This window comes from Fukomys damarensis, unplaced genomic scaffold (genome assembly GCF_012274545.1).
Source record: "Fukomys damarensis isolate Sample0158 unplaced genomic scaffold, DMR_v1.0_HiC HiC_scaffold_23, whole genome shotgun sequence".
NCBI classification, from domain to species: domain Eukaryota; kingdom Metazoa; phylum Chordata; class Mammalia; order Rodentia; family Bathyergidae; genus Fukomys; species Fukomys damarensis.
In genome coordinates this window covers 61,763,662-61,774,367 of record NW_022900935.1, presented here as the reverse complement: position 1 = coordinate 61,774,367, position 10,706 = coordinate 61,763,662, and the positions used below count along the sequence as shown (strand labels likewise).

The window sequence follows — 10,706 nt, the reverse complement described above, 5'->3', positions numbered from 1 at the left end:
CCCTCCCGCCACCTCTGAGGCCGGGGTGCCGCAGGCTCCCACGGGCAGAACAGGGCCCCGCCAACCCCCTGCTCGGGGCACAGTGCCTCCTCCAGCGGCCGAGAGCCCCAGAGCCACCTCCCTCTCCCCTGCTCTGCCGCCGGCTCAGCTGCGAAGCCCACTGCTCCACCTTCCCAGTCCTCCCCTTCCTCCCTGTGCCACCCCGACCGCGATGCACACTCGGGCACTCTCCTTCCAAGTCCCGGGCATCAGTCCCTGGAGCCCCGGCTGGGCTCTCTGGACACACCTGGGAAGAGGAGCCCCCACGGCCTTCTGACGGAGTCTGTGACTTCCGGTGGCCACGGCCAGGCCTGTGCACCTACGAGCGAGAACACAGCCTGGCTGGGCGGGCACAGGCCGCCCGGGTGCCAGCTGCCTCGTGTAGCTGTGCACCCACACAAATGTGCGATAGGCGTTCACGTGGCACGCTCAGGGGATGGGCTCCAGGGCCCTGTGGTCGCCAGGTGCCTGGGGGCTCAGGTCCCCTGTGTAGAACGGCACAGTGGCCCAGAACCTGGGCACGGCCTCCTGTGCCCTATGTATCACCCCGATGACTCGTGAGCCCTCGTGTGATGTCCAGGCTGTGTGAATATCGTCACACTGACCTGTGTGGGGCCGGACACAGACTTCCACGTTTGGTTGAATTCAAGGGAGTAGTAGAACCTGCGGCGGGGCTAATGGTGCACCTACTTAACCCAAGCGTTCCCGGCCACCCACACTTACTGCCGGGGTTCAGTGTGACCCCCTTTTGGCCCATCTAGATTTTCTAATTTTCAGAGCAAGCCAGCATTACTTACGTCATTTTTTAGTAAGATAAAAATATAGCATGGAAGTGGGAGATGAATCCCAGCGGGAAGGGAGGCGGCTGGGCTGTTCACTCAAGCCAGCTGCAGCCAGAGCCTGCAGGGACCAGGTGGAGGGGCAGCCAGCCCCTGTGCGCCGGGAGGGCTGGAGGGAGACGCCTGCCTACCGGACGCGGCAGAGGAGGGCCAGAGGGGTGCAGGCCCGGGCTGGGCACCGGCTGACTGCGCCTCCGTCCCCAGCAACAGAGAAGCATCAAAGCCATGGAGACGGCCATGGAGGCCTTGTGCAAGTCCGGCAGCCTGTTTGAGGTCACGGTGCCCGACTACAAGCAGCTCAAGGCCTGCCGCAGGGAGGTCTGCCTGCTCAAAGAGCTCTGGGACATGATCGTCATGGTGAGGCGGGCGCGCCTGCGCGGGTGCTGTGTCCTCCTTCCCGTTCCACTCCCCTCTCCTGCTCTCTCCCCTCTTGGTGGGCTCTGCCCGCTGCTGACCCAGTCGCCTACCAAGGGCCACCCCCTCTCCGTCACCGCGGGGTGCGGGTCCCAGTGCGACCTGGGATTGCCGCCGCACGTGGGTTCCTGTCCTTTGCCCACTTTCTCGTTGGACTTTGTGTATTTACACTGCTGAGTTTGGAGAGTTCTTTCTACACACTCAAAACGAGCCCTGTACCAGGTGCACGGCCCGGGAATATCCCCGCACTCTGCCTGCCTTTGCATTGTCTTACCGAGTTTGTTTTGCAGGGCAAAAGTGTTTGATCTCAACGAAGTCCATTTTATCATCTCTTCCTCTCGTGCATCATGCATTTGGTGTTAAATCCAAGAACTCTTGGCTTCAGTGCTGGAGGTTTTCTCCTAGGCCTTTACTCTTACGTTTCACGGTGGTCCGTGTTCGTGTCCATCTGTGACCTATTTCCAGTTAATTTTATGTAAGGATTGAGGTTTGGGCCGAGCTTCGTTTTGCAGTTTGCAATGTCTGATTTTCTTGAGCACCACTGGCTGAAAAAGCTGTGCTTCCTCTGAATTACATTCGCACCTCTGCCCAAAGTCAGTCAGGCACACGCGTGTGGGGCCTCTACGCTGTTCCGTGGAAGTCTGTTTCGAGTCTATTCCTCCACGGTATCAGTCGGGCTTGATCACTGTAGCTATGCAGGGAGTCTTCACGTCCACTAGAGTGATGGCTCCCACTTACTTTTACTCTTCTTTTATTTTATTTTTGGTACCAGGGATCGAACTCAGGACCTTGTGCTTGAGAGGCAGGCGGCGGCACCACTGAGCTAAATCCCAGCCCTCCTACTTTTCTTTGTTACGATTAAGAGTCTAGGATTTTTACCCTCTGATACGCATTTAAGAATAATCTTGTTCTGCCTACCCCAAAGAAAGAACCCTCACTGGGGATTTTTTTTGTGTGTGTGTTTTAAATAAACACTGCAACAAACCTGTACTTCGATTTAGAGAGAACGGATGTCTCTGTTGCGTTGGGTATTCGGGCCGTGAACATTGTCTTTGTTTTAATTTCTTTGGTTGGCATTCTATTATCTTAGCATGAAGATCCTACGCATGTTTTATTGGATTTATACCTAAGATTTTCCTTGCTTCTTTGAAGTGACTGAGTGGTAGTACATCTTAAATTTTGGTTTTCATATTGCTTTGGTACATACAATGTGATCAGTTTTTCTGTATAGTTTTATCGTGTGACTTTGCTAAAACTCGCCTATTAGTTCTAGTGTTTTTTGCTTTTGAATAAACTCCTTAGGAGTTTTCGGCATCGGAAGTAATGCCATCTGTAAATAAGGACAGTTTGATTTTTTTCCTTTCCAATCTTTGTCTTTTATTGCGTGCCTTTTGCAGGGGCTAGAGGGGCTAGAACTTCCAGTGCTGTTAAGACTGGAGGGCTCGACCCTCACTGTACCGTTCCAATCTCAGAGGGAAAGCAACCGCTATTATTATACATGATACTTACCATAAATTTTTACATTGAAGAAATTGACTCTCTTGCCATTTTTGTACAATATGTACTTGGATGCTGTTGAATATCTTCTCTTGTCAGTTAATATGACTATTATATACTAAATTTCATTGATTTTTAAATATTGGAATAAACCCCACTTGATCATGCGTGTTTGCACATGTGTGCACATGTGGGGGGGGTCCGTTTGCTAACATTTTGTTGAGAATCTTTGTAGGTTCATGAGAGATACTGATCTGTTGTCTTACTTTCAAGTGATGTTTTTGGATTGGGGATCAGAGCCCTCCTTGCTGGGTGTGATGGTGCACACCTGTAATCCCAACACTCTGGGAGGCTGAGGCAGGAGGATTGCCAAGTTCAGGCCTAGCCTGAGCAACTTAGTGTGACTTAGCAAGAGCTTGTCTCAAAAGATCACAACTGTGGCTCAGCCCTGGGCTCAAAAATCTAAACAAAAAGAAAAAAGTGCTCTTCTGTTTTTGTGAAGTCCATTGTACTGTGGCATCTACTGTTTGAAATTCATAGAGAGAGGTTTATTTAATGGATCAGGATGTGGTCTCTTTCGGTGATGGCTCCAAGAGCACCTGCCCAGCTCTTCTGCGTTCCAATTTTTTTTGTTTGTTTGAGACAGGGTCTCACTATGTAGTTGAGACGCACCTGGAACTCACCATGTATCCCAGGCTGGTCTCAAACTCACAGCGATTTTCCTGCCTCAGCCTCCCGAGTGCTGGGATTACAGGCGTGTGCCCCTATGCCGGGCACCACAATTTTAATTATTGATTCAACTTTAATTTTCAGCTTTGCAGCTCCATAAAACGCCAAGCACATCTGTGGGTTGTGCATGTCTCCACCTGCCGGGGTGAACTTGTTTCTGCTTTCAGTTCTATCCGCCTTCGCCGCCGGTGGCTGTGAGCGCTCACTGTCGTGCTTTCCTAGGAGGGGACCCTTTCTGTGTTATCTAGTGACACCGAGTAAGGTGGCAGTGTCCTCCCGCCTGCTCCAGCAAGAGCGCAGGCGACGGGGACCTTCCCGCCGCAGGTGAACAGCAGCATCGACGACTGGAAGACCACCAAGTGGAGGGACATCAACGTGGAGCAGATGGACATCAACTGTAAGAAGTTCGCCAAGGACGTGAGGTCCCTGGACAAGGAGATGAAGGCCTGGGACGCCTTCGTGGGGCTGGACAACACGGGGAAGAACATGATCACCTCCCTGCGTGCCGTGAGCGAGCTGCAGAACCCTGCCATCCGCGAGCGCCACTGGCAGCAGCTCATGCAGGCCACCCAGGTGCGCGGGGCCAGCCCTGCCCGGGGGCGCTGTCCGAGTCACAAGGGCTGAACAGCCGCTCTCCCCAGGGCCACAGAGACGGAACGTGGGCGGCACAGAGGACAACGGCTGTGCTCTTTTAGGGCAGAACAAATTATTTTCCCCATGCCCGCCTTGGGTTCTCTGCCTGGCACCCCCGTAAGTTAGACTCTCAGCCCCCAGAGAGTGAGGGAACCACAGGCGTGCGCCCTCCACACCGGACAGGAAGCACTGAGGCCGTGGCGCCTGGGCTCCGGGAGCTGCCTGTGAGGAGGAGGCAGAGGCAGAGGCAGAGCCCGGAGCTCAGGGTGGTGCACGGTGGGCAATGAGGCAGGTGCGTGGGGCAGACGCCCCCCAGTGCCTTTGCTGGGCTGCCAGGGTCTCGGGGAGTCTCTGATGACTCATTTCTGTCTTCCCGTGAAGCGGGGAGCAGGGCCACGTTCACGAGCGTCAGGCAAACAGTGGAGCACAGAGCTTTGCTCTCAATGGCTGCTGCTCAGTCACCCTGATGCCACCCGGCCCTTGTGGCAGTCCGGGGTGCTGTGTTCTGCTGGCCCTGGGACGTTGGAGGAGGGAGGCACTGGAAGGCCAAGGGGTGGGAAAAGCAGGAAGGCTCGGTAGACTCTGGCCTGGCCTGGGCCTTGGCAGAGAGAACCACAGAGACAAGCAGGTTCCCAGATTCCAGAGCACCCCCGGGCGCCCTGGAAGATGCCGGTGTCATCCGTGAACAACTAAAACCTCCCCGGAGAGGGGTGGGCTGGGCCAGACCCAGCAGGTGCTCCCCTGCTTGCCCCAGAGTCCAGCTGTGGCAAGGCCAGGTGGCCAGGCCGGGCTTGGAGCCGGTGCTCGGAAACATCTGTGTGTGACGCGGAGAGCCCGAGCTGAGGGGCGAGGTCCGTTCCTGGGTATCGTCAGCTCGAGAGGAGGGGAGTTGTTTTCTCTCCCCTTTTCCAAGGTTTCGGTCCATGTTGCACAGGCCTTGGTTTCCTGGGCGGCGCTTACAACATTCTGTCCAAGCCCCCGGGCTGAAGGCTGAGGCCGGGTGTGGGCAGGCCTTGCTCCGGCGGGAGGCTGGAGGGGAGGCCACTTCCTCCCGCCCCTCCTGGTCCTGGGCACAGTCTAACCTCTGCCTCCTCCACCTTCTCCTTGTGCCCCAAGAGCGCTCATCTCTGGGTGTAGGAGAGTCTGGGCGATCCCCGCTCACGATCAAAGTCCTGTTTCCAAACAAGGTCATGCCCTGCGGCCCTAGGGGGCGCTCTTCACCCCACTCCCGCTGGGTTCCACAGGGAAGGGGGAGCAGGGTCCGGGGAAGGACACACTAAGCGGGGAGCCTGCTCCCCACGACGCCACCTCACCTGGGGCGGCCGCTGTCCCCCAGGTGAAGTTCAGAATGTCCGAAGAGACCACCCTGGCGGATCTGCTGCAGCTGAATCTCCACAAGTATGAAGACGAGGTCCGCAACATTGTAGACAAGGCTGTGAAGGAGTCCGGGATGGAGAAGGTGAGCCCTGGCTCCCGTAGCCACCTGCCCAGGCGGCCCTCGGACCGATCCCCTGGCTTCTCACACTGGGCCCTGCAGCCTCCCACCTTGGAGCAAAGTCCAGCAGCTCCTTCTACCCAGCCTGGGGCAGAAATCATGTAAAACACCTCAAGAATCTATTATGTAAAGAGCTCAACTAGCGGGGCATGATGGATTGCGCACGTATAATCCCAGCACTCTGGGAGGCTGAGGCAGGAAGCTTCCAGGTTCAAACCCAGCCTGGGTGACTTATTGACCAAGCAAGGCCTTGTCTCAAAAATTTTAAAAAGGGCTAAGAATGTACCTCAGTGCACAGACCCCGGGTCCGGTCCCCAGTGCTGTCTCCCTGTGACCAGAAGCATATGATGAGAAGCTTTATCTGGCACAGGGACGCACTGGCCCCTGGGAGTTCATCTGCTGCTTTAAAGGCACGGCGTGAAGGCCGGGGAATCTGGCTCCATAGTGCTGCCGCCTGCCTCGCAAGTGCAAAGGCACGTTTGATCCCTGGTACGGGGGAAAAAAAAAAAAAAAGAGGCAGAGTGAAGGTCAGCATGACCGTGGCCCTGCTATTGTTCAGTTGTTTCTAACTGCAAATAGCCAGTGTGCCAGAGCAGCGTCCAGATACGTGGCCTTCCGTGTCCATGTCCGTGTCTGGTGCCTGTCACAGCCTTGTGTCCATCCGCGCCTCCCACCTTCCTAAGGCCGAGTAGCTTCTGTTGTGCGATGGATCACATGGCGACTGCCTGTCCATCCCACAGGGCCCCGAGATAGCATGAGCGTCCCTGCAGTGGACGCTCTGCTCATCTCGAGTCCCGGGAGCTTTGAGTCTCTCTGCCACCCATGCCTGACACCCGCTGTCCTCGGGGCTGCCCTCCCTGGACAGGTCCTGAAAGCCCTGGACAGCACCTGGACCACCATGGAGTTCGAGCACGAGCCCCACCCGCGCACTGGCACTATGATGCTGAAGGCGGACGAGGTGCTGGTGGAGACCCTGGAGGACAACCAGGTGCAGCTGCAGAACCTGATGATGTCCAAGTACCTGTCCCACTTCCTCAAGGAGGTGACCGGCTGGCAGCAGAAGCTGTCCACGGCAGACTCGGTCATCGCCATGTGGTTCGAGGTCCAGAGAACCTGGAGCCACCTGGAGAGCATCTTCATCGGCTCCGAGGACATCCGAGCCCAGCTGCCCAAAGACTCCCAGCGCTTCGATGCCATCGACCTGGAATTCAAGGTGAGCCCAGCTGCCGCCTGGGCGCGCTGCAGGGCCATCCCGGACAGGGGAGCTCCTGACGCCTCGGCCATCCCTTCCTCTTCCCAGGCCTTGATGGAAGACGCAGTGAAAACTCCCAATGTGGTGGAAGCCACCAACAAACCGGGTCTCTATCATAAACTGGAGGCCCTGAAGAAAAGGTGGGTCCCTGCCCAGGCGGGGAGACGCAGATGGCGGCAGGAGCCTGGAATGTGTGCCACCTGCTGGTCAGCATGGTGCATGACCATAATCCCGGGGCTGTCTGCGTCCTGTCCCTGGCTCCCGCCTCAGAACCCTTCTTGGTCAGGGCTGAGAGGCATGAGAGCACCTGGTTGAAAGTTCTGAGTTCACTGGGTCTGTGAACAGCAGCCCTGAGGTCCGGTCGGTGCATGGGCCGAGACCCCTGCAGAGCCGAACCGACGCCTCCACCCCGCTCCTCCCAGCTTGGCTATGTGTGAAAAGGCCTTGGCCGAGTACCTGGAGACCAAGAGGCTGGCCTTCCCAAGGTTCTACTTCGTCTCCTCGGCTGACCTGCTGGACATCCTCTCCAACGGAAATGACCCTGTGGAGGTAGGTGGGGTGCCCCGGGGGGCACCTGGCGTGTTCCAGGCCGGACAGTCTGCGCTGTGTGCCTGGTGTCCTCATCTGGAAAGTGGGTCTGACGCCGGGGTGTCGGGAGACAGTCTCGGAAGGACACCCTGCCTGCCGGCCCATCCTCCGGGTCATCTTCCAGTCACCCGGAGCCAGGAAGGGGCCCCCAGGCTCTTCTGAAAGAGGGCAGGGTGAACTAGGGGAGGGGAGGTTGACCGCGCTTTGCTTCCAACTTGAGTCATGGGACACACGAGGCACAGGGGCGCGCAGGGCCCAGGATGGAGGACCCCGGGCCTCATCCTGCCCGAGGGCGGCTCCACCAGTTCCTGTAGGTGGCTGAGCCACGGCTGGGTAGCACTGACCAGAGATGGGGCACCTGCTCCCCACACGAAGGAGGGCAGGTGGGAGGGGAGGAGCTCGATGCCCCAAAGCCGCACAACGCCCCCGCCCCCACAGGTGAGCCGCCACCTGTCCAAGCTCTTCGACAGCCTGTGCAAGCTAAAGTTCCAGCTCGACGCCAGCGGGAAGCCGCTCAAGTTTGGACTGGGGATGTACAGCAAGGAGGACGAGTACGTGGAGTTTGACCGAGAATGTGACCTCTCGGGACAGGTGAGAAGGCGGGGACCAGACGTGCCCACAGCGCCCGCCAGAGCCCGTCGCTCCCCTCTGCCTCCATAGGAAATGCTCAGGGTCTTCTTTAAAGACCTTGCAACTCTGCCTTCCCCACGTTGCGTGCGTGGCATGGATCTCATGGGGCAGAGGGAGTGAGAGGAGGGGAAAACAGGCTCCTTGATGCCACTGAGTTTGGGGGGCTTCCCAGGGGATTCTGGCTGAACCGGACCTCTGCCCACCGCCCCTGGCTGCATTGCAAATGATCCCTGGTGATCCCGGGGCCCGTGTCCCTCACTCGGGCTGCTGCTCTCAGTGTCGCAATCTCCTTGACGCCCCCACTCCCTCTCTCACTGGTCAAGCCACAGAAATGATTTTGACATCAGCCTAAAGAAAAGGCAGTGCAGGAGCAAGTCAGACCAGCAGGGAGAATGGGAGAATAGCTCATGCGAGAAAAGCTGAGACTCGGCCTGGTGTGGAGGCGCATGTCTGGGATTCCAGCCCTCTGGGATGACACTCTGGGAGGCTGAGGCAGGAGGGTGGCGACTTCAAGCTCAGCCTGGGCAACTTAGCGATTTAGTAAGAGCCTGTCTCAAAAGAAGAGAGGAAAGTGTGCTCCCTACAGTTGGACAGCATGTGTCTGCAGTAGGGCTCCACTGGGACCTGCTCATGGGAGTCTGTTGGGTGACCTTCCTGCCCTGGATCTTCAGACAAGCTGAGGACAAAAGCAGGCCCTTGGAGGGCTTCCTCCACCCAGATGCAGTTAGTAGAAGGAGTTCTGGTTTTGGCTTTGGTTTGCCTGAGGGGCTGGGGGTCCAATCCAGGGCCTCAGGCACTGCAAAGCACAGGTCCCACGTGGGATCCCCAGGCCCTGCCCCAGGGTGTGTCATTTCAAAACGGGAGAGGTGCTGGCAAGACCAACCTCACTGTCCTGCTGCATCGTGACCAGCAGGTGGCACCACGCAGTCACCTCCACCCCCCCATCCCAGGTGGCAGCTCTGAGTCAGGGCCAGGGTGGACTGGGCCCCCTGCTTGTTCAGAGTTCTCTCCCACGCCCTCTCCCCACTCTGGCTTAGAGATGGTCGCGCCACCTGGATGCCAGACGCAGCAGGCACTGTCTGGCCTTTTTTAGATGGCTCATTTTTACTGCTCTACAAAAACCCGGACGTTCCTTGCCCCGGGTTAGTGACAATGACAAAGGAATCGGTGGGAACCAGACGGGCTCATGGCCCTGTGTGGCCCGTACGCCCCGTCTGCAGGTGGAGGTCTGGCTGAACCGCGTGCTGGACCGAATGTGCGCCACGCTGCGCCATGAGATCCCGGAGGCCGTGGTCACCTACGAGGAGAAGCCGAGGGAGCAGTGGATCTTTGATTACCCGGCCCAGGTCCGAGGGCACGCGGCTGTCTTTGGGGTGGGCGCCCTGGGTTCCCTGCAGCCACTCGGAAGCCCCAGCCCGCTTCTGTGAGCAGCGGTGGCCCCGGCTCAGCGTGCAGCCCTCGGTCCTGTGTTCCAGATTGCACTGACCTGCACCCAGATCTGGTGGACCACCGAGGTGGGGCTGGCCTTCTCCAGGCTGGAGGAGGGTTACGAGAACGCCATCAAAGACTACAACAAAAAGCAGGTACACTGGGCCCGCTGTCCCCCAGGACGGCCGAGCAGGGGCCGGGGGCTCCTAGGGCTCGCCAAGGCTGAACTTTGCCAAGCCACCGTTTCTGTAGATCAGAACCGGTCAGTTCTACCTGCTGGGCCCGTCTTCAGGAGTGTAGAATTTCAGTTTCTCATCTGGAAATCATCAGGCGCCGCCATGAGTCTGTTGTTGTTGTTGTTGTTGTTGTTGTTGTTGTTGTTGTTGTTGTTGTTGTTGTTGTTGTTGTTGTTGTTGTTGTTGTTGTTGTTGTTGTTGTTGTTTTAAGATTCTAGGTTAGATATTTAGAAGCTAAAAAAAACTTTTTATTTTTTTATTTTTTTGGAGACAGGGTCTCTCTTTGTGATTCAGGCTAGCCTCGAACCTGCAGAGATCCTCCTGCCTCAGCTTCCTGAGGGCTGGGATTATAGGTGTGCAGCACGATGCTCTGCACCCATGATAATTTTTTGAATAAAAAGAAAAGCTGCCTGTAATCCCACTACGCGAATGTAATCACTCTTTACAATGTTTATGTAGTCTTCTAGTCCTTTGCGTGCATTTACTTCATTTATGGGGAAAAGACACACACTGTTGTGCAGCGTTAAGATCAGTTGTTTTAACATCCTCCCTCTTCCCCTGGTGTTTTTCATCATCCTTTTTCATGGCTCCGTAGTATTTCGCCCCCAGTAGGGTGGGGGGATTCGTTCCTCTTTCATTGTCCTGAGCAAGGGCCCGGTGGTCTTCCCTGCACGGCCATGACCTCCCCGAGGAGCTGTGGGCTGGCGATGGACCGCGACCGCGGGATCTCAGCCAAGCGCACCCGCCGCCTCCCAGATCAGCCAGCTGAACGCGCTCATCACGCTGCTCATCGGGAGCCTCAGCGCCAGCGACAGGATGAAGATCATGACCATCTGCACCATCGACGTGCACGCGCGGGACGTGGTGGCCAAGATGATCACCGCCAAGGCACGCGCGCGGGTCAGGCTTCCCCCGGCAGGCAGCGG

General features: G+C 57.2%; 1 protein-coding gene across 1 annotated transcript in view; it reads left to right on the top strand.

Annotated features, from left to right (window-relative positions):
* The window catches only part of Dnah17 (dynein axonemal heavy chain 17), a 119,743-nt gene that overhangs the window by 42,712 nt on the left and 66,325 nt on the right, over positions 1-10,706 (top strand). Inside the window, exons 27-36 of the mRNA XM_010618733.2 lie at positions 1,065-1,235; positions 3,843-4,091; positions 5,488-5,610; positions 6,512-6,859; positions 6,947-7,038; positions 7,321-7,447; positions 7,925-8,077; positions 9,337-9,462; positions 9,592-9,699; positions 10,537-10,680. Coding sequence (XP_010617035.1) covers positions 1,065-1,235; positions 3,843-4,091; positions 5,488-5,610; positions 6,512-6,859; positions 6,947-7,038; positions 7,321-7,447; positions 7,925-8,077; positions 9,337-9,462; positions 9,592-9,699; positions 10,537-10,680 — 1,641 coding nt within the window. The remainder of the gene's footprint in view (positions 1-1,064; positions 1,236-3,842; positions 4,092-5,487; positions 5,611-6,511; positions 6,860-6,946; positions 7,039-7,320; positions 7,448-7,924; positions 8,078-9,336; positions 9,463-9,591; positions 9,700-10,536; positions 10,681-10,706) is intronic.